Source organism: Myxocyprinus asiaticus, chromosome 1 (assembly GCF_019703515.2).
Source record: "Myxocyprinus asiaticus isolate MX2 ecotype Aquarium Trade chromosome 1, UBuf_Myxa_2, whole genome shotgun sequence".
Classification (NCBI taxonomy): domain Eukaryota; kingdom Metazoa; phylum Chordata; class Actinopteri; order Cypriniformes; family Catostomidae; genus Myxocyprinus; species Myxocyprinus asiaticus.
This window is the reverse complement of record NC_059344.1, coordinates 46,946,698-46,967,962: the sequence shown is the minus strand read 5'-3', so window position 1 is coordinate 46,967,962 and position 21,265 is coordinate 46,946,698. Positions and strand designations below refer to the sequence as shown.

Genomic DNA, 21,265 nt, shown 5'->3' with positions numbered 1-21,265 from the left:
CTTTAGTAGTAGTAATACAAGTGATCATATAGTGCTGTATTTATTTGTATTAGCGGATTCACTTCACGTCACCTAACTGGCTCATATTACACATAAAAATGATCTTTTGCCACCACCTGCTGGCTAACATATGTAATGTAAAAAATAAATAAAAATACATTTAAAAAAAGACAAACCGTAGCTCTTAACACATCTGCACTGCTCTTACACTTTAGTTTAGAATGGCAAGAACACAAGCGGAGTGATACACACAGTGAAGCGTCCAAGTGCTGATGGTGTCAGACCATCAGTGCTCATGGAACGTCTCTCGTCCAATCAGATTCGAGGACCGTAACTAATATTTGACTTTGAAACTAATATTTGACTTTGAATTTCCTTAAGGGGTGCCTTTAGCCCCGTTGTACCCTACTGTTTTTGTCTGTCAATGTAATAATCACATAATAAGTATGTAATAACATGCAATGATCATGATATACACATGCACATAACATGATTACATTAAGAACACAGTGGTTCTCATTCACTAACAGTAGCATGCTGAAGAATTCCCATGCAAAATTTCTGCCAAAAACAACAGTGCATAAACACATTGATTTGTTCTTACCCTTGTTGTAATGCTGATGAATCCAGATTGTTCTAAATGAGGGGATGTGTGACCGCAGTTAGTAATTAGCATAATACATGGCCAAGCCATCTCCATATAGGTTTCCACACAACATCACCTGAACAGCCATTTGCCACTTCCTGCAAACATATGCTTACGCTCTTGTACACTTGTGCCCTTGCACGAGAGCACAAAACATCAAGATCTATGAATAAAGCCACGTGTGCCATTCTCAAAACAAGCTGAGACACAAAACACTCTTTTTATATAGGATAGACCGCACCACCTGCATTTTTATGTGCTTGAGTAAATTGTCATCTCTGCATCACAGTTTAAGAAATTAATTCAAGCAGAAGTCTATACACAAAAAATGTAACTGTACAGTAAGTCAGTATATACAACCTAAGAGCAATCAAGATATACATATTAAAAATCAAGTTTAAATTTAAGTAAGTTTGAGTTTAAAACACAAAAGTCAATGCATTTTTCCAGTAAGTTCCTTATTGAAGAGTCTTATGCTTGTTGCATCAGTTTCATGTCTTAGACGATCTGTTCAGGTGGCAATGCATGTAAGTTGATTTTGATTCCTGAGGAGTCAGAGGAGGAGAAAATTGTGCAAAGGATGATTTGTCTCAAGCATGTCAGTAATTAGCTTTATTGCAGCCTCCTTGCTTTTTGATTGTAATGTAGGAATGTTTTGAGGACAACCTATTTTAGACATGATCTTAACAGCTCTTATGCAGAACCTATACTAGATCAAACCTGTTCGTAATTCACATTGTTTTTTGAGATAAGATTTTTCATAGGGTTTCTTTATTTGTCAGTTTCTCATAGAAAAAAAACGCTACATTTTATCACTTGTATTACAGACCCACTTATTTATTATACATATAAATAATGCGATCCAAAGTGCATTTGAACAGCGGTGAAACACTTTCTTATGATGTGTTACATTCATACAAGCAGACAGAGAAGTAAGTTTGAAGTAAGTTTGGAGCAGAAGAAATAGAAATAAACCTTGTGTAAATTGTCAGCTTTACGTTAAGCTAAAATGCTATTTCTAGCCATTTTACACACACGTGTTACCAGGCACGATCATATATATTTTTTTTTTTTATCAAGACAATTCAAGTTAGATCATAATTTCTTTTTTCCAGTAAGACCTTTGATATTAGGGCAAAAATCATATTCTTGATAATTTTTGTATTGTTTTCCTGTAAAAATATCAAAAAAATCCTTAAACAAGATCAATTTGATTTATCTTGTTTAACAATCTTGTTTACTGTACTGGCAGAGTTTTTATAGTCAAAACAAGTGAAAAAATCTACCAGTGCTGAAGAAATAATCCAAAGTATTAGTAATCTAACGAAATACGTTACAAATTACATTTTACAGCATGTATTCTGTAATCTGTAGTGGAATACATTTCAAAAGTGACCCTCCCAACCCTGCCTACATATTCTCACTTATTCCTACGTCATTAGCTTGCTTGGTAGCTCACCTGCCCTGCTAGAGTGTTGGACTTTGAACTCAACGACCATGGTTCGAGTCCGGCCAAAGACACACGAAAGTGAAAGTGGCATAGAAGCGACACAAAATGATATGGTTGCTGCAGTAAATGTGTGGTTTTTTGAATATGCATTTTTAAACACTATCAGTTAGGTTTAGGTGTTGGTTAAGGGTAAGGATGTCTGTTAATTTAAACTCATTTATCATTTTGGACACTAATGGGTAGGTTTAGGATAAAGTTTTAGGTTAGGGAGGTATGTTTTACTTATTAAAACCTCCATCTAAAATTCACCTTAAAAACCCTAGTCTAACTGCAACCTCATTTTGCTCGGTTTTGGTGCCCCCCACTGGACATTTCACTTAGAAACTGTTGCCAAATGTGTAATGAAGCACGTAATTTCAGTTTTGCAAAAACGTTGCAATGCTCACGTAAATTTCATGAGACTAGGCTGATTTCTAATAATAAAACTTATCATCTTAACATTCTAAGTCCCATCAAGAGTTTGTGATTTTTGTGTCATGGCGTTTGAGGTGGTTCTAAATTTTAGCCTAAATATACAGTACAAAATGTCAACAATGTACAACTTTTGACTTGAAAACATTCCCACACAGGTTTTGGGCCTAGTGTGAAGATTTTGAAGTTGATGGGTGATTTTATACATAACAGGAGGTGATGGGAGATTTGAGGTTGACAGGACGAATGGTCACTTGCGGACGACGGGTCTACCCCTGCAGAGAGACAGAGAATATCTTCTAACAGTGGTGGCTGCCGACCGTCAGGGCAGCCGCAGTACTCCTGCGGTTGTGTCAATAATTGCAGGTCCAAGAGCTCCTCAGTTTACCAACGTGTCTTATACAATTTCTATACCAGAGAACACACCAGAAGGACAGCCGTGAGTATAATGCATGCACACACAAATACACACCCAATCTCGCAAATGCACCAAATCTCATTTCCATAGTGTAATTCTAGCACACCCTAAATGCATCTCTCATGCTGAGAGAACACTGCTTATCCATCAGAGTAACAAATAATAGCAACACGATCATGCTGCACTTACACCCAGCCATCCATGCCCTCTCCTTCTCATTGAAGTGTAGCTTGTGTGAGTCATCGTGTACTACATGCAAAATTCATGAAATAATGATCTTTGAATATGTCAGGGTACAGTGATATGCATTAAAGATGCATGCACATCAGAACTTTGTTCTGCTCATATAGACGGCCCTCTGAGTTTAACCATGCATTACACCAACTGACAACTTTTTTTTTCTTTGTAGTTTAATGGATTTGTTACTTTTTTGCATTTGCTCTCACACTGGTGACAAATAAACTCCCTGTTATATATATATATATATATATATATATATATATATATATATATATATATATATATATATATATATATTACTTTTAAACAGTTAGTGTTAATTCTATAGCTCTGTGATATTAGATTAGTCATATTGAGATGATTTACATGATGCTGGTGCAGGGAAGAATGATTAGTATCTCATAATGATAAGTATTTCATATCAGGCTTTGTCTTGTAGCAAATTATCCCCAAATCTGTGTGGAATAAGTGCCTACTGGATATTTTTATGGCAGTTGGATGTAATTAAATATACATTGCATTACCATCCATTATTTTCCTCATACATACCTGTGATTCTTTGATTCTTTGGTTGTTCTTTTCAGTCTTAGACTTGGAAGCAAAATCTTTTTAAAGAACTGAATCTGGTTGGCTGCACCCATAGCTTGGCAAAGATGCAGTTAACTAGCCAATATTAGGATTAGAAGTAAATGGCTTATGGCACCAGAAAGGGGTGACGTTAATCTTATTCCCAAACATATGATCAGTCTGACAGCCAGGGCAGACAAAGCCAACTGGCGAACTCATCCAATAAAAATAGAGTTGTAATAACCACAATACCTGAAATAAAGTCGCATTTACCTTCATTCATCATTTGTCTGCCTCTCTGTCTGCCGTTAAGCTATGTGGGATTACAAAGATACATTTCTGTCATTCTTCTCATTACAAAAGCATCTTAACTGGATGATTATCATAATTTTGTGATTATTTCCTTTGGTCTGAATATATTATGAAATGTAAAAAAAAAAAATACATTATGCTACAATGCGTTATGTAATTTTACCCAAACAGACAGTGGGCTCTATTTTTGTGTGTGTGCAAAGTGCAGCGCTATGTGCAATGATCATAGGTCAAGTCTTAATTCAGTTCTTACATTTGCAGTTTGGAGATTCCACTAGCAGGTGGTATTAAAGTCTGAAAATATAGTGGAACATCAAATTATGTCCCTGACACTCACCATTTTATGAAACAAAAATGTATTAGATTTGTGTTAATTTATCTCTTTGTTTATTTTTCAGTTATTATTATGTTTATATTTACAGTTGTATTTATGATCTAATTTGCATTGGTATTTTTCCACCTGTTGTCTTAGAGTTATTTTTAAATCACTGTAAAACGGGCCGGTGGAAGAAGTTGGAAAGAGTAAAATGTTTGGAATTGGTAGGCTGTGATTTTTTGACCACATTGTTATTTTGATGATGTTTTCGTTTGAAGTGTAATTTCAATTTAAACCATATTTTTGGTTTATTTTTATCAAGTTTCAATAAATTAATTAAATTTATCAAAATCGACTGGTAGAAGTGAAGTGCGTGCCGATACAATCACTGTTAATACTAGCCGTGATTTGTGTCAGTAGATGAAAATGATTATTAATACTTACACTCTCTATAATTTAACTGAGCATATGTACATCCAAATGATGACAACCACATTTTTATTGCGTATAAAAGGAGTGTGTCACTGTCATTGAAATATGCCAGATATTCAACAAGGACCAGTGACATGCACAGGAGGGGGGTAGCAGGGGTGCCACTTTCATTCAGAAATCTAAAGTTGCCCTTCTGGTCATCCAGGAAAAAGGGGTGAAATTTTAATAATTCAATTAAAATAGTAAAATAAAATAAAATTAAACTCTCATAACAATGTCACAATAACATTAATAATGTGTCATTATGAGATTTCAGCAGATCGGGGGTAAATTTCAATCGCAAGTGATCCTCCCTATGCCCTGCTCACTCCTAGTAGAGCAGAGCCCTTGAAATGCGTACTTTGAAGGGAACACGACATTACTGTATGAATGATCCCATTGTCTTGTGGAAGGGCCCTTCTAGGAAAGATTCATTTTCTCACTTTCATTTGGAACGAGCTTTTGAGTGGCTTCCCCTCGTCTTAGCAGTGCCCTTTAAGGGAGCAAAAATTACGTTTTGAATTCACCCCGAAAAATCTAAATGCCGTTGCCTCAGATGAGTAACAGGTCAGATAAAAAGTCCACTCTATATATTGTGTTGATACATAGAAGTTCATAAAAAGAACAATACTCGAACGCAACCACATTTCTTACATTGCACACCTGCTGTGTAGACAGCTTTATTAATTATAATGGGAGTGGTCACGTCGCTTAAAAATGAAGTTTTTTATGAAAGTTTTGAAATAAGCTATTAGACAAACAATTTTCAGAAAATACCATGGTATTACCATTTTTTGGATATATAGGGTACCATAACAACCTTAAAATACCATGATATACCTGACACCCTCATTGTACTATGGTTCTGCCACATAATTGCTGTAAGTTCCTAAATATTAATGTCATAATACAGTAACATTTAGAAAAGATATTATGTAAACAACCTGGTCTCATAGAATGAACGTTACTCTATATACATTTTTGCAAACTGACTTTTACATGCCACTTTCTACATTTCGCTGCAGTTTCCTGGTGAAATTAACATAGACTTACTGCAACAACTGTGTGGTTTAATCATTGTCACACAAATCATGAGTACAATAGCTGATTCTGATTTTATAAAACATTATTTTTCACTCTATTACTCACCCCCTGCTATGTTATGATATCAAATCACTTTTACTTTAACGCATGATTTGAAAAAAAGATTTAACAAAAAGAAAAACAATTTAACACTTGTATTAAAGACGCACCTACATATACACACTTATTCCTATGTCTTACCTGATAGCTCACCTGATAGAGTGTTGAACTTTGAGCTCGACGGCCATGGTTCAAGTCCAGCAAAAGTTGCACAAATGTGAAAGTGACATAGAAATGACACAAAATGACGTGGTTCCTTCAGTTCCCTATCTGTCACTCACTCGACGTTGGTGTCGATGTAGTGACACTAGGGGTCACTCTTGGGAGCCCGAGACACCTCTGGTCTTTGATAAAAGGCCAATAAAAATTGGTGAGTGGTATTTGCATGCCACTCCCCCGAACATACGGGTATAAAAGGAGCTGGTATGCAACCACTCATTCAGATTTTCTCTTCGGAGCCGAACGGTCATGCTCATTGAGCTGAATACTACTGTTCATTCACCTCTGCTGGATCTGACGGCGCATTTCAGTGCCTTCTCCCTCCTCTGCACTGGTGCACTGCAGAGAACGCCCCTGGGCGCTTCGGCAGAAAAACTAGAGAGTATATTTTCTGAAAGAGCATTTTTCCCCTCTAAAAGAGTATATATTTCTCTAAAAGAGCGCACACACGGAACGTCTTTTTAAAGACGCGTCTTTTTAAAGATGCTTTTCCGATTATGTGTTATTCCTGGTTGTGCTCGTTATCTCTCGCCTTCTAACGGTCACGATCACTGTCTTTCGTGTCTGGGCACTGCTCACGCGGAGACAGCGTTCGTGGATGGTCATGTTCTCATTGTGTCCGGTGCGTGCTTTACGCATCTATTTGGATCGCACGCAGAACTTTAGAATCTCTGAGCAGCTCTTTGTCTGCTTTTGGTGCACAGCGGAAAGGAAGCGCTGTCTCCAAGCAGAGGATCGCCCACTGGCTCGTTGACGCCATAACTATGGCATATCTTGCCCAAAACATGCCGCCCCCGGTAGGGCTATGAGCCCATTCTACCCGTGGTGTAGCGGCTTCTTGGGCCTTGGCCAGGGGTGCCTCTCTAACAGACATTTGCAGAGCAGCGGGCTGGGCAACACCCAACACCTTTGCAAGGTTCTACAACCTCCGGGTGGAACCGGTTTCGTCCCAGGTAGTGGCACGCAACAAGCGGATAAGCCCGGGATAGCCGGCCGGGTGTATCGCTTGCACATAGCGCCTTCCACCTCCTTTTGAGCTGAAGACGTGCGCTGTTAATTCCCAGTAGTGTTCACAAAAGTTGTTCCCTGGTTGACTTCCTCCGAGCCCTGTGGCAGTCGAGTTTTCGGAGAGACTCGCTGCCGGCCCAGTACACGCGCTAACTAATAGCCCGGTTCTGGGGTAGGTGCTCCGCATGTGGCGGTTCCCTGTAAGGCTAACCCCATGCAATCTATATCTTCTGCTAATTAATTTCCCTGCTGGCAAACTGCATCTTCCTTGAGCAGAGCCCCTCTGCCCCAGTCTCCATGTTGTAGTAACTCCTCCCCCATTGGGCAGGATCTACCTTGAAGGCTCTCCACATGGTTGGAAAGACCATGTGATGTATTCTTCCACTTAAATATCCCCCCCTCTCTTGGGGCGAGGTGTGGTCTCCGCGGTGTCCTCCCCTTGGGAGGGACACCCCCGACTAGACCTTGCGGCCCAGTCAGATAATCCTCCTTCTTTTTTAGGGAGTGGAAAAAGAGAAGGGGAAAGAGGCCACGACTGGGTTAAGTCTGTCTCTATCTTTGGGTAGTCGACTTGTCCCCAAAAAGGGCCGTTCGACACTCATAACTGTGTTGGGGGAGGTTACGTGTTGACCTGGTGTGCTGGCTATGAGTCACACAGCATGTCTGCCCACCACACACCGCCAGTTCACGTAACACTGTTCAGCCTTGTGGCGTTTTGTATAGGGACCCCTAGTGTCACTACATCGACACCAACATCGAGTGAGTGACAGATAGGGAACGTCATGGTTACTGGTGTAACCTCCGTTCCCTGATGGAGGGAACGAGACGTTGGTCCCTCCTGCCACAACGCTGAACTACCCGCTGAAATGGCCGGACCTTATATCGGCTCCTCAGCGTAAAACCTGAATGAGTGGTTGCATACCAGCTCCTTTTATACCCGTATGTTCGGGGGAGTGGCATGCAAACACCACTCGCCAATTTTCATTGGCCTTTTATCAAAGACCAGAGGTGTCTTGGGCTCCCAAGAGTGACCCCTAGTGTCACTACATCGACACCAACGTCTTGTTCCCTCCATCAGGGAACGGAGGTTACACCAGTAACCATGACGTTAATGTGTGCTGTCTTTTTTTTTTTTTTTTTTTTTTGCATTTGCATTTGCATTTGCATTTGCAATACACAATCGGTTAGGATTAGGTGTTGGTTAAGGGTAAGGATGTCTTTTTTGTTAAACTCTCATTTATCTTTCTGGACACTATTGGTTAGGTTTAGGGTAAAGTTTTAGGTTAGGGAGGTACGTTTTACTTATTAAACCTCCATCTAAAATTCCCTTAAAAACCTTGTCTGATTACAACCTCATTTCCCCAGTTTTGGATTTCACTTGAAAACTGAAGCCAAACGTGTAATGAAGCACGTAATTTCAGTTTTGCAAAAACCTTGCATTGCTCGCATAAATTTCATGAGACCAGGCTGAAGTAAATGCATACCTTTCAGAGGTGCAAGTAATGGCAAAAATTATAGAAGAGTATAACTGTATGACTCAAATTATAGGCTCATTTATTTGAATAAGCCTATATTTTGAGTTGTGCAGTTATACTCTTCTTTACTAGAAGAATAAGGTAATGTAATAATGTAAAATAACATTATATTAATGTGAAAAGAAATGTAGAGAAAACAATATAAGAAGTGTCAGTTGTATAAAGAAGGTGATAAGTTCAGAGTAGAAGTAGCAGAGATGAGAAAAGTGAAAAGAGTGATGAGACAAGAAAAATATTAGAGCCCTATAGAACATTTCAAGAATGTCAACAATGACAAAGGAATTAGAACATTACTGGCCTTGGAGCACTTCCAGTAAAATTACCGGATCCTTTAAATAAGGATCTGAGTTAACACATTTTCTCAAAGAACAATAAACATTTACCTGAAGTGCCTTAAACTGGCTCCACACTAGCAGAATCAGAACAACTCGAATTGGGTGGGGAGTGTCACACTTAATGACTGTTTGCACTATCTTGCCCTCCTAGTCAGTGAGCGTTTCACATTTACCGATTAAAGACAGAGAGAAGGTATCACACTTAATGACTGCCTTTGACTTTTCTTAACGCTTCACTGTCATGCCCCATTTTCGCAGCCAATCAACCTGAATTTGATCTTAACCATATGCATTACTTTATTCGTTCATATGAACTGATATTCATTAAAAGCACTTTTGAGCCAAATAAATACCAGCAGATGTTACCATGAAGCATGCTATAAACATTGCAACAATACAAATGACAAAAGGGATGCAAACCCGTTTTCCATGGATTTCAGTTGATTTTTTGCTGTATTTACCAGTGGCGATTTCTCTGGGCCAGCAAAGCCCTCTCTGCTGGCGTAACATGCCTAATAAATACATATTTTTTCATCCTTTCATTCTCATTGACCTTTTTGCCTGTGTATTTTCAGTCGCATTCCACTCCTAATTAATCTACAAATGAATAGCAAAAACAAAAAGTTTATCCATTCAGAATTTATTCCTCAATGCTTACAAGCAAAGTGTGACAACTGTTTCACAAATCGCATGCCCGAAGCTGAAGCAGCGCGTGAGTCTGTGCTCCACCCTGTCAGGCCTTCAGAATTTCCGGAGAGTCCCCCAACACTGCAGTGAATAGGCATCTAAAGTCAGATTGCCAGATTCATCAGCCAATCAGATTTATTTATTTGTTCTTGGTGGGTGTGGTCTTTAAGATATGTGTCAGTCCAGGCCTTCTAGCTGGCCTTGAGTGACACAATCATGCTGTAACAAGGTTATGGTTGTGAAAGGAGGAGGCGAGAACCGGATTGACAATATAAATAATGTTTAATGATAAACTTAAACAAAAACACACAAACATAAACACATACAAGGCAGCTGCCTGTAGCTCTCTCTCTCTGGAACTGCCGCCTCTGGCGGTCTTTATCCCTCTCGTCGGCTTAATTAGCCTGATTAGGGACCGGGCGTGCATCATCACGGCCCGGCCCCGCCCTCCTCCTTGTCACACGCGCGTTAAGTGATGTACGTAATTTGAAAGCTATGAACGCGAGATCTTGCTGACGAGACAGCTGTCATCACTGCCTCATCACCATTGAGAAAGAGATCCTTATGGATATAAAAACCTGAGATGTTCTGCATGATCGAGCAATTGATGAATTAAACAGGAAAGGAGGGCTGATTTTCACTTCAAGTAAATTGGTAAGTGCTTTTTGCATTGTTATAGCAACATCAGGAGTTTTCTAAGTGTAAATTAGGCTGCTTGAGCATTCAGTGTCGGATCAACATTTTACCAAACAACAGGGAAAATTTGGCCACAGAAAAGGTGTCTTAAGCTGAAAGGGGAGTAGTTTTCACCCCTAAACAATAAAATGAAACAGGTCGATAAACACTTACAATGTCCTATGCCTTATCACTTCAGCAATAGTATAAATATTAATTACAACCTGGCTACTCTTAATCTTTATTGTATATTTAAACAGTTCCTTACCATCTACACTGAGTTCGAAAGCGATCTCCGACCACTTTTTTCTTTTAATGGTCTGTCATGACATGACAGATGAGTTATACAAACATACGTGTTGACTCCAAAGAACAATAAACTTCTCCTCCAAATGCACACCATGAGCGCTTTCCAGAAGCCATGCTTTTTCTGCAGAAAAAAAAAAAAAAGATCTTTTCTGTCATCTTTACATATGAACTGCACTCATTGGGCACTGCCTTGGTGGCGTGTTCCCACCCCACCCACAGCCAGTGATAATTTCAAGATAATTTCAAAATGTGTATTTTCAGTGTTTCAAGGTATTAACTCAGCTGGCAGTCCAGACAGCCAAGTGATTAACACCTACCGCTGTGAGGTGCTAATGGGCACTCTGTCTCCTTCTGCCTTGCCGGTGATTTTGTTAATGAAGCTAACACCTGAAAATCATTGGGAAAATCAGCTAGTGTAGAGCCAGCTTTATCCAGATGTGTTACGGAGTGCGTCTAATTGAGAGAGGCGATGAAATTGTATCGTAGTTTAGATGTTCACAAAAAATGTTCCTCAGTGGAGAGATCAGGAATATTGGATCGCTCCTATTATAATCAATGAAGCCGTTCAGTGAAGCTGTCTGCATGACCTGCGGACAAGGTAAAGATTTATTTTTTAATTATAAAAATACTTTTCTTGCCTTTTTCTGCTACTCCAGCTACTCTGAGTACTTAGCAGTTCGATACTCGTAAGTATCATTTGTAAGTCGTTTTGGATAAAAGCATCACCTAAATGACTAAATGTAATAGTAAATGAATTACACAGCTTCATTTATTATAACGGCAGTGATCTATAGTCACTTTTAGAGCTCTGCCTCTCAAACTCACAATTAGTTGGCATAAATTTTGTTCACCTATGAGAAATACAATGTGTGAAACCGTTGTTATTACTGCACGTATCCAGCCGTCTCACTTCACTTTTCATGTGTTCATTTGTGGTAGTATTTTCAGAGATATAAACACTTTAATTTCCATTCATTTCAGGCATCCAGGGAGCATCCAGTCACCGAACAACATCGTCCACATTTTAATAATGACAATTTATATATATATATATATATATATATATATATATATATATATATATATATATATTGTATATAAAATGGAAGGAAAATGCTTATATACTCAAAAAACAAATAAATTAGCTAAGTATATATAAGTACTACTCATTAAAAATAATAATAATAAAGCCACTGACAAGGACGCAGTAAATGCACCAAAGAATGCGTTAGTCTATTGTTCTAATTCATTGCCTACAGTCCATTCACTCTACCAACTAAATAATATAATATACTGTATAATAAAAGGATGCATATTGCAGGTGCAATAACTGGAGAAGAACATCAGAATTAAATTGCACTTGACCCAGCCTATTAGCGTTTTGCACATACAGTTTTGCCAAACACTTTTGCGCCTATACTTATAATACCAAAACTTCATGGCCATGCCCACTGACTTTGCGTGTATGACTTTTGGCATAGCGCTGCACTTAACACTAGCGCTCTTAAAGGAATATTGCAGGTTCAATACAAGTTAAGCTCAATCGACAGCATTTGTGGCATTATATTAATTACCACAAAAAATTATTTTGACTTGCCACTAACCCTTTTCTTAAAAAAAAAAAAAAAAAAAAATCTTGGTAACAGTGAGGCACTTACAATAGAAGTGAATGGGGGCCAATTTTTGTACATTAAAATACTCACTTTTTCAAAAGTATAGCCACAAGACATAAACAATATGCATGTATCCATGATTTTAGTGTGATGAAATCACTTACTAACCTTCTGTGTAAAGTTATAGTCAATTTTACAATTTTGTTGCCATGACGATGTAATTTCAACAAACACTAAAACAACAGTAAAAATGACAATTTAAACAACTTTATAGCTCAAATAAAACATTAGTTTTAACAGAAGAATTAATATAAGCACTTTTATAAAATTATAAACCTCAAATATCTGCCTTTTAACCCCTTCAGATGTTGGCCACATTCACATCCATTGTACTGTAAGTGCCTCACTATAACCTCTATTTTTGCTCTTTAAAAAATAAAAAAAATAAAAAATAATGAGTTGAAATACATTTTTGTGGCAATCAACATTATGCCACAAATGCTGTTGAATGGGCTTAACTTATATTGAACCTGAAATATCCCTTTCAAATAGGGTCCAGTGTTTTTTTTTTTTAAATGCATGCTTCAATTAAAGGCTTGCTTACTATTGCTTGATTTTTTCTCTCCTAATTTGCTGTTTTATTAATGATATTGTCATTATCATTACTAAAATCACTTTTTATTACAAGCTTTCTTGGTAGTTTCAATCAGCTACAATCTTATACTTACTCCGACTATCTCACTGCTACTCTGTTTGTGAATGTTCACGCATTTTCCTCCATTTATTATGCTTAATCAAGGAATTTAGGTTTTGCTGGATTTCAGGTTGTTTTCATAAGCCCACTGAAGTTTAAGCATTAGTTATAATTTGACCCGGTGAATAGAAAACTATGAGAAAAACAAGTGATAACATTGATGAGAGTAAAGCAGAGGAACCTTGAAGGGAATTCAAATGAGAGGATTTTTTAGAGTAAGGATGGGATTGCCATTCAGAATGACATCTGATCTATGCCATCTGCATTAAGGAGTCAAGTCAAGTCATTTGTATTTATATAGCGCTTTTCAGAACACGCATCATTTCAAAGCAGCTTAAGGAAAGGAATGCCGTACAATTTTGCTTTCTTTCTTGAGAATTTTTTTTTTCTTGTCCCTAATGTATAGTATTTGACTAATCAAAACAATACATTACAGAGTGAATGGTTGTTTTCACATTTACACAATCAATAAGCCACGGTGAATCTCTTCCCTGCTCTAACTCTTTATTTACATCTCTCCTGATATTATTCTCTCTAAATACAATCCTCCACTTTTTTGCATTCCTCTTGCATTCCCACATTTTACTAAATATGTTCACCAAAACTGCGTTTGGAGATAGAAAAGGCTCCTACTGCAGCTTGGAACTTGGTTTGATTGAAGCACTTTTCACAGATAGCTTCCAGATTAACTCAAAATTCCTTGGTGCTGAACACAGGAATTTAATTGATCTTTTATTTACAGATGTTTGTGGTGGGTTTTACTCATTTATAAAACACTTTATCAAGATTATAGTCTATACAGTCAGTATTCCCTCTCTTTTCTCGTCCAGCTTCCTTGTCACTCCAGCAATATCCTTCCAGAAACAGCCAATAACATACAGCCTGCTCATCAATCCCAGCAGTCTTTTCAACATCCAGCAGGAGACTGGGGAGATCAGACTGACCCGCAGCATAGACTATGAGAGCGACCAGCATCGATACCTGTTGCTGGTGAGGGCCAGTGAAAACCAGGACAGTCTCAGTAGTGCTGCAGAGGTGAGTGCTGCTGATGCAAGGAAAGATTTGGACAGGTGTTAAAATAGAGACATTGTCAGCACCTGATCAAGCATTAGGACATTCTGACACATGCTGTGCATGTTTCACTTGCCTAGCATATTTGGAATTACTTCATTGATACTTGATAGAAGGGGCTCTTTTTCACTGTACTGTACTTAAATGAAATGAATTTGCCTGTTTTGCAAACTGTATGGATGGGAATTCTGTTGTTATTTTAGAACTCTGTGCAGATTGTGTAATTAATGAGTGATTATTAAGGATTATGATGATGTCACACTACAGCGCCAGCACCAAAAACAAATCATTATATAAATGATCTTTAATGAAAAAATGCTGACTGTTCAAAATTATCTTGTTTATTCCACAAGTGAGTCTATCAAAATGTTGATGTAGGTAGTTTTGCAGCAACTAGAAATAAGAAAACGTCCTGGTTACTTGCGTAACCTCTGTTCCCTGATGGAGGGAATGAGACGTTGTGTTGATGTAGTGACACTAGGGGTCACTCTTGGGAGCTCGAAACACCTCTGGTCTTTGAAAAAAGGCCAATGAAAATTGGCGAGTGGTATTTGCATACCACTCCCCCAAACATACGGGTATAAAAGGAGCTGGTATGCAACCACTCATTCAGGTTTTGTGCTGAGGAGCAGAGACAAGGTCCCGGCCATTTCAGCGGGTAGTCCAGTGTTGTGGCAGGAGGGACACAACGTCTCGTTCCCTCCATTAGGGAATGGAGGTTATGCAAGTAACCAGGACATTCCCTATCTTTCACTCACTCGACGTTGTGTCGATGTAGTGACACTAGGGGTCCCTATATGAAATGCCACAACTAGCTGAACTGTGTTACGTGAACTGGAGGTGCGAGACGGGCAGACCACTGTGTGCCTCATAGCCAGCGCACCAGGCCGACACATAACCTCCCCCAATGCTGTTATGAGCGTCGAATGGCCCTTCAGGGACAAGTCGACTGCCCAAAAGATAGGGACAGGATAGCCCAGTCGTGGCCTCTTATCCTCTTTTTTTTTTCTCTTCCCAAAAAAAGAGTGAAATTTGTTAACCGACTGGGGCCACCAGTGTCTACGTCGGGGGGGTGTCACTCCCAAGGGGAAGACACCGCAGAGACCACACCCCACCGGGGGGGGGGGTACTTTGAGTGGAAATACGTCACATGGTCTTGCCGAGCCTTGTCAAAAGTATGTCATGTGGAGAAGTCCCATGGTTGGTCCTACTCAACGGGGGAGGAGTTTTTACAAACAAAAAAAGGGGCCTCTGCTCAAGGAAGACGCAGTTTACCAACAGGGAAGCGAATTAGCAGAAAATATATGTCGCATGGGGTCACCTATGGGGAACCAACACATGCGGAGCACCTACCCCAGTACAGGGCTTAGTTAGCACATGTACTGAGCCGGCAGCGAGTTTCTCCACAAACTCGTCTGCCACAGGGCTCAGAGGAATTAATCCAGGGAACACACTTTGTGAACAGTACTGGGAGTCAACAGCACACGTCTTCAGCTCAGGGGAGGTGAAAGGCACTTTGCGCAAGTGATACACCCGGCCAGCTGTCCCGGACTTACCTGCTTGTGCCTGCCACTACATGGGACGAAACCAGCTCAACCCAGAGATTGTAGAACCTCGCAAAGGTGTTGGGTGTTGCCCAGCCCGCTGCTCTGCAAATGTCTGTTAAAGAGGCGCTACTGGTCAAGGTCCAGGAGGCTGCCACACTCCTAGCCCTGCAGGAGGCGGCACGTCCTGAGCATGATATGCCATTGCTATGGTGTCAATGACTCAGTGGGTGATCCTCTGCTTGGAGACAGCGCTTCCTTTCCGCTGTCCACCAAAGCAGATAAAGAGCTGCTCAGAGACTCTAAAGCTCTGCGTGTGATCCAAATAGATGTGTAAAGCGCGCACCGGACACATCAACATCAGGGATGGGTCTGCCTCCTTCTGGGGCAATGCTTGCAGGTTCACCACCTGATTTCTAAATGGGGTCATGGGAACCTTGGGCATATAGCCCGGTCAGGGTCTCAGGATCACGTGAGAGTAGCCCAGACTGAACTCCAGGCACATTTCGCTGACAGAGAACGCTTGCAGGTCTCCTACCCTCTTGATGGAAGTGAGCGCATTCAGGAGGGCAGTCTTTAAAGAGAGTGCCTTAAGCTCAGCTGACTGCAGGGGCTCAAAGGGGGCTCCCCGTAGACCCTGAAGAACTACAGAGAGGTCCCATGAGGGAACGAGTCTCGGACTGGAGCGATTCAACCTCCTAGCGCCTCTCAGGAACCTGATGATCAGGTCGTGCTTCCCTAAGGACTTACCGTCCACTGTGTCGTGGTGTGCTGCTATAGCGGCTACATACACCTTCAAGGTGGAGGGGGACAGCCGTCCCTCCAACCTCTCCTGCAGGAAGGAAAGCACCGACCTGACTCAGGAAACCTCCTCGGGGCGAGCAGAATTGCCAACAACTTGAGGCAGTTGATGTGCCAACGTAGCCGCGGGCCCGTCCAGTAGCCGGCGGCTGCATGCCCGTTGCATACAGCGCCCCAGCCTGTTTTGGAGGTGTCTGTCGTAACCAAGATGCACCTGGAGACCTGCTCTAGGGGAACGCCTGCCCATAGAAATGTGAGGTTGGTCCAAGGGCTGAAGAGGCGGCGACAGACGGGCGTGATGGCCATGCGATGTGTCCCGCGGCGCCATGCCCATCTCAGGACTAGAGTCTGGAGCCAGTGCTGAAGTTGTCTCATATGCATCAACCCGAGCGGAGTGGCCACCACTGAGGATGCCATATGCCCCAGGAGCCTCTGAAACAGTTTCAGTGGAACCATTGTCTTAACGCCTTCAAACAGGTCAGCACCGACTGTGCGCACTCGTTCATGAGGCGCACCGTCATCGAGACGCTCTGAACCGGGGAGAGCTTGTTCTTTTCCCAGTTGACCCGAAGCCCGAGTCGGCTGAGGTGCGAGAGCACCAGGTCCCTGTGTGCACACAACACATCCCGAGAGTGAGCTAGGATTAGCCAGTCGTCGAGATAGTTGAGGATGCGAATGCCCACTTCCCTTAATGGGGCAAGGGCTGCCTCTGCGACCTTCGTGAAGACACGAGGGGACAAGGACAGGCCGAAAGGGAGGACCTTGTACTGATACGCCCGACCCACAGGATGCAAACCGCAGGAAGGGTCTGTGTCAAGGTAGAATTGAGACGTGGAAGTACGCATCCTTCAGGTCTACTGCCGCAGACCAATCTTGATGCCGGACGCTTGCTAGAATGCGTTTTTGCGTCAGCATCTTGAATGGGAGTCTGTGTAAAGCCCGGTTCAGTACTCGCAGGTCCAACATTGGCCGCAACCCACCGCCTTTCTTCGGTACAATGAAGTAGGGACTGTAAAACCCCTTCTTCATCTCGTCTGGAGGGACAGGCTGTATTGCACCCTTCCGTAGGAGGGTAGCGATTTCCACGCACAAGGTAGCAGCATTCTTGCCCTTCACTGAGGTGAAGTGGATGCTGCTGAACCTGGACGGAAGCCTGGCAAACTGAATCGCGTAGCCGAGTCGGATGGTCTGGACCAGCCTTCGCGACGGGTTGGAAAGCGCAAGCCACGCGTCCAAGCTCCAGGCGAGGGGGACCAAGGGGACAATCTTGTCGGACGTACTGGCGGGTGGGGCCTCGCGGCAGGGCAGAGCCTGAGGTGCCACATTGTGCCATGGCCATGCTGAGTTCAGGGGCATCGAAGCACTTACCCGGAACAGCCTGGGATGGGGGAGGAAGAGGCCTGTCCTCATGACCCATGGAGACCATCACATCGGGGGCGGATTTGTGCCACAGCTGGGCATGCAGGGGCGGGGAGACTGCCGCTGGAGTGCCAAACCTGCCGAAATGGAATGGTGGATGGTGGTCGTGATGATGGCCGTGCGCACCGGGTATGTGACCCAGGGAACAAGGAAACCGCTTTTTTGCTGAACTCTTGGGTACTGCAGCCACTTGGGCATGCGGCGAAATTAAATGAAAAGGTAATGGAGTGGTCTGCTTACAGCTCCAGAGCAGCGGGTTTCCTCGTCCCTGGTTCGTCCGTCTCAGGCGCGCTGCGAAGCCTTTCTCAGGGTTTTGGCGGCCAGCCGTGAGATGAGTGGTGTCTGCTTCCTGCGGTGGGCTCCACGGCGGGGCCGGGGCCAGGCCACGGGGGCGGGCTGTGGCGGAGCCGGTGCAGTCACCGCAAGGGGACGCCCTTGGCAATGAGCAGACGGGGTGTGGAATCTTGAGCCGTGCCGGGGCAGGATGTGTTGGATAGCTTCTGTCTGCTGCTTCACCGCCGAGAACTGCTGGGTAAAGTCCTCAACGGTGTCGCTGAACAGGCCAACCTGGGAAATGGGGGCACCAAGGAACTGTGCCTTGTCGGCCTCTCCCATTTCGACCAGGTTGAGCCAAAGATGGTGCTCCTGGACCACCAAGGTGGACATCGCCCACCCGAGAGACCGTGACGTGACCTTCATCACCCTGAGAGCGTGGGCGGTCACCGAGCGCAGTTCCTGCATCAATCCCAGGGCAGAACTACCCTCGTGCAGTTCTTTTAGCGCCTTGGCTTTGTGGACTTGCAGGAGAGCCATGGCATGCAGGGCGTGGCGGCTTGTCCGGCGGCACTGTAGGCCTTGTCCATCAGGGATGACGTAAACCTACAGGCCCTGGACGGGAGCTTCTGCGGGCATAGGTGCACCGCGAGCGCCTTATCCACCGGGGCGATCACCGAATACCCCTTGGCCGCTCCACCATCGAGGGTAGCAAGAATGGGGGAGCTGAAAGACCGGGACTGGGCTGTAAAAGGTGCCTCCCACGTTCTTGTCAGCTCCTCATGCACTTCTGGGAAGAAAGAAATGGCGGTGTGGCTTGGCTTTAAGTGGCGCCGCGGGCCCAGGAACTAATCATCGAGCCGTGAGGGTTCAGGGGAGAGTGGCGGGTTCCACTCTATCCTGACGCTCGCGGCTGCCCGGTAAAGCATGTCCGTCATCACCGCGTCAGCCTGTGACTGGGCGACCGTACCCGAAGGGGGAAGCCCAGCTGAGTCTTCCGCGTCCAACTGGACGAGCCCGCTCTCTGATGCTGTGTTCGAGAGCTCATTACCTGCGGGCTCCGAACAAGAGGTTGAACTCGCCTTGAGACGAGCCGGTGGACTCATCCGGAAGCCCGATCGGGGCAGACGAGCGTGCTGGGGAATGGGAGGTCCGTGGGGGGATACCCGGTGGAGGTGGTCCCATTGAGGTCCCCAAATCGCCCCCAGTGCTAGCTGCGCTGGCCTCATACCTGTAGGTAGAAGGACCGAGGCGGGGAGCCGCTGGGGTGACTTGCTTTCTTACGAAGGCAAGCCGCGACTGCAACGTTGCCATGGACATGTTCTCGCAATGAATACATGACCCATCCATGAATGCTGTCTCCATATGGGTAGCGCCCAGACATGAAAGACAGCGATCGTGACCATCAGAAGGCGAGAGATAATGACCGCAACCAGGAATAACACACAAACGGAAGGGCATCTTTAAAAAGATGTTCCGTGTGTGCCGCTCTTTTAGAGAAATATACTCTTTTTTTTTTTTTTTGAATATACTCTTTTATTTCTGCTGAAGCGCCCAGGGGCATTCTCTGCAGTGCACCAGTGCAGAGGGGGAGAAGCCGCTGAAATGCGCCGTCAGATCCAGCAGAGGTGAATGAACGGGCGTGAGAACAGTTTTGACAGTTAATCACAATTATTTGTTCCTGATACTTTATGTCATTCACTCATTAACATAATTGTATGATTTCAGAGACTTAAGGAGCCTTTTGGGAAAGGAGGGATTTTAATTTCTGAAATAGTTTTGCGTTCCCTTGCAACAGTTTTGCATTCTCTCACAAAAAGCTTTGCATTACCTCTCAATAGTTTGCGTTTACTCGCAATAGTTTTGCGTTCCCTCGCAATAGCTTTATCCATCCCTTACAAAAACTAACCATTGTTTTATTACATTACCCTGAGTTCAACTATGGTTTTTGTAACCACAAACTTTATAATGGTTTTACTTCAGTAACTGCATTTTGACCATGGAATTTGTAGTAAAACAATAATAATACAGGAAAACCAAAACCATAGTAATACAAATTATAATCACCAAAAAACAAACTAAAAATATATGGTTACTACTACACTTCATTTGTGGTTTTTAAATCCTTTTTTTTTTTTTTTACTTTCTTATGGGATGGATTAAAAATATTACGAGGAAACGGATAACTTATTGTGAGAGAACGCAAACTATTGTGTGGGAACACAAAACCTATTGTGAGACAATGCAAACTATCGCAAGGGAAAGCATAACTTATTGTGATGGAGCGTAAAACTGTTGCAAGGGAATTTAGATTTGGCTTTTAATTAAGACACATGGATGATAATATTTATGTTAAATATGCCTTCAACTAAAATTACGGTCACTTAGCCTGCAAAAGATAATTGAAAGGGTTGTGGCATTCTGGAAACTGTAAGGGCAACAGTTTAGCTGAAATCAAACAGATGCCCCGCAGTTCTGTTTATGCCTCTTACAATAACATTACCCCCGGAGTCTCGCCTCATCAAGGCTTGATCTGTGCTGCTTATTGATCCATACATTTGTTCTGGCCTGAGGCAGGCCAGCCGAGAACCCAGCTTTCAGCTGGGGGATGTCACACAAAACAATGCATGGCCACAGTGTGTCTGACTGCAGATGGTGGGAAAAATAGGCCATAAAGAAGAAGATGCTGTAAAGACTGGCAGGCACTCTTGACTTCAGTCCCGTGAGATGTTTTCCAGAGAAATTTGCCTGTTGCATTTTTGCATTCAGCCACAAAGCAGCCCTGCCTATCATGCTGAATTTACTTTGTACTCTTCTCACATCTCTGTGTCTAGTGATCCCCTAAATAACTGCATTAAAGCAAGAATGGCAAATAAAAACAAGTGACACAACATTCTCTAGAATTTACTCAGAATGGTGCCAAAAACATAAAACAAACAGTGAGCGGCAGTTCTGCAGATGGAAACGTTTTGTTGATGAGAGAGGTCA

At 42.6% G+C, this 21,265-nt stretch overlaps 1 protein-coding gene across 1 annotated transcript in view; it reads left to right on the top strand.

Moving 5' to 3' along the window:
* LOC127443208 (neural-cadherin-like) overlaps positions 1–21,265 on the top strand; it is a 379,800-nt gene that overhangs the window by 124,178 nt on the left and 234,357 nt on the right. Inside the window, exons 3-4 of the mRNA XM_051701811.1 lie at positions 2,781–3,006; positions 14,000–14,204. Of these exons, the coding sequence (XP_051557771.1) occupies positions 2,781–3,006; positions 14,000–14,204 (431 nt within the window). The remainder of the gene's footprint in view (positions 1–2,780; positions 3,007–13,999; positions 14,205–21,265) is intronic.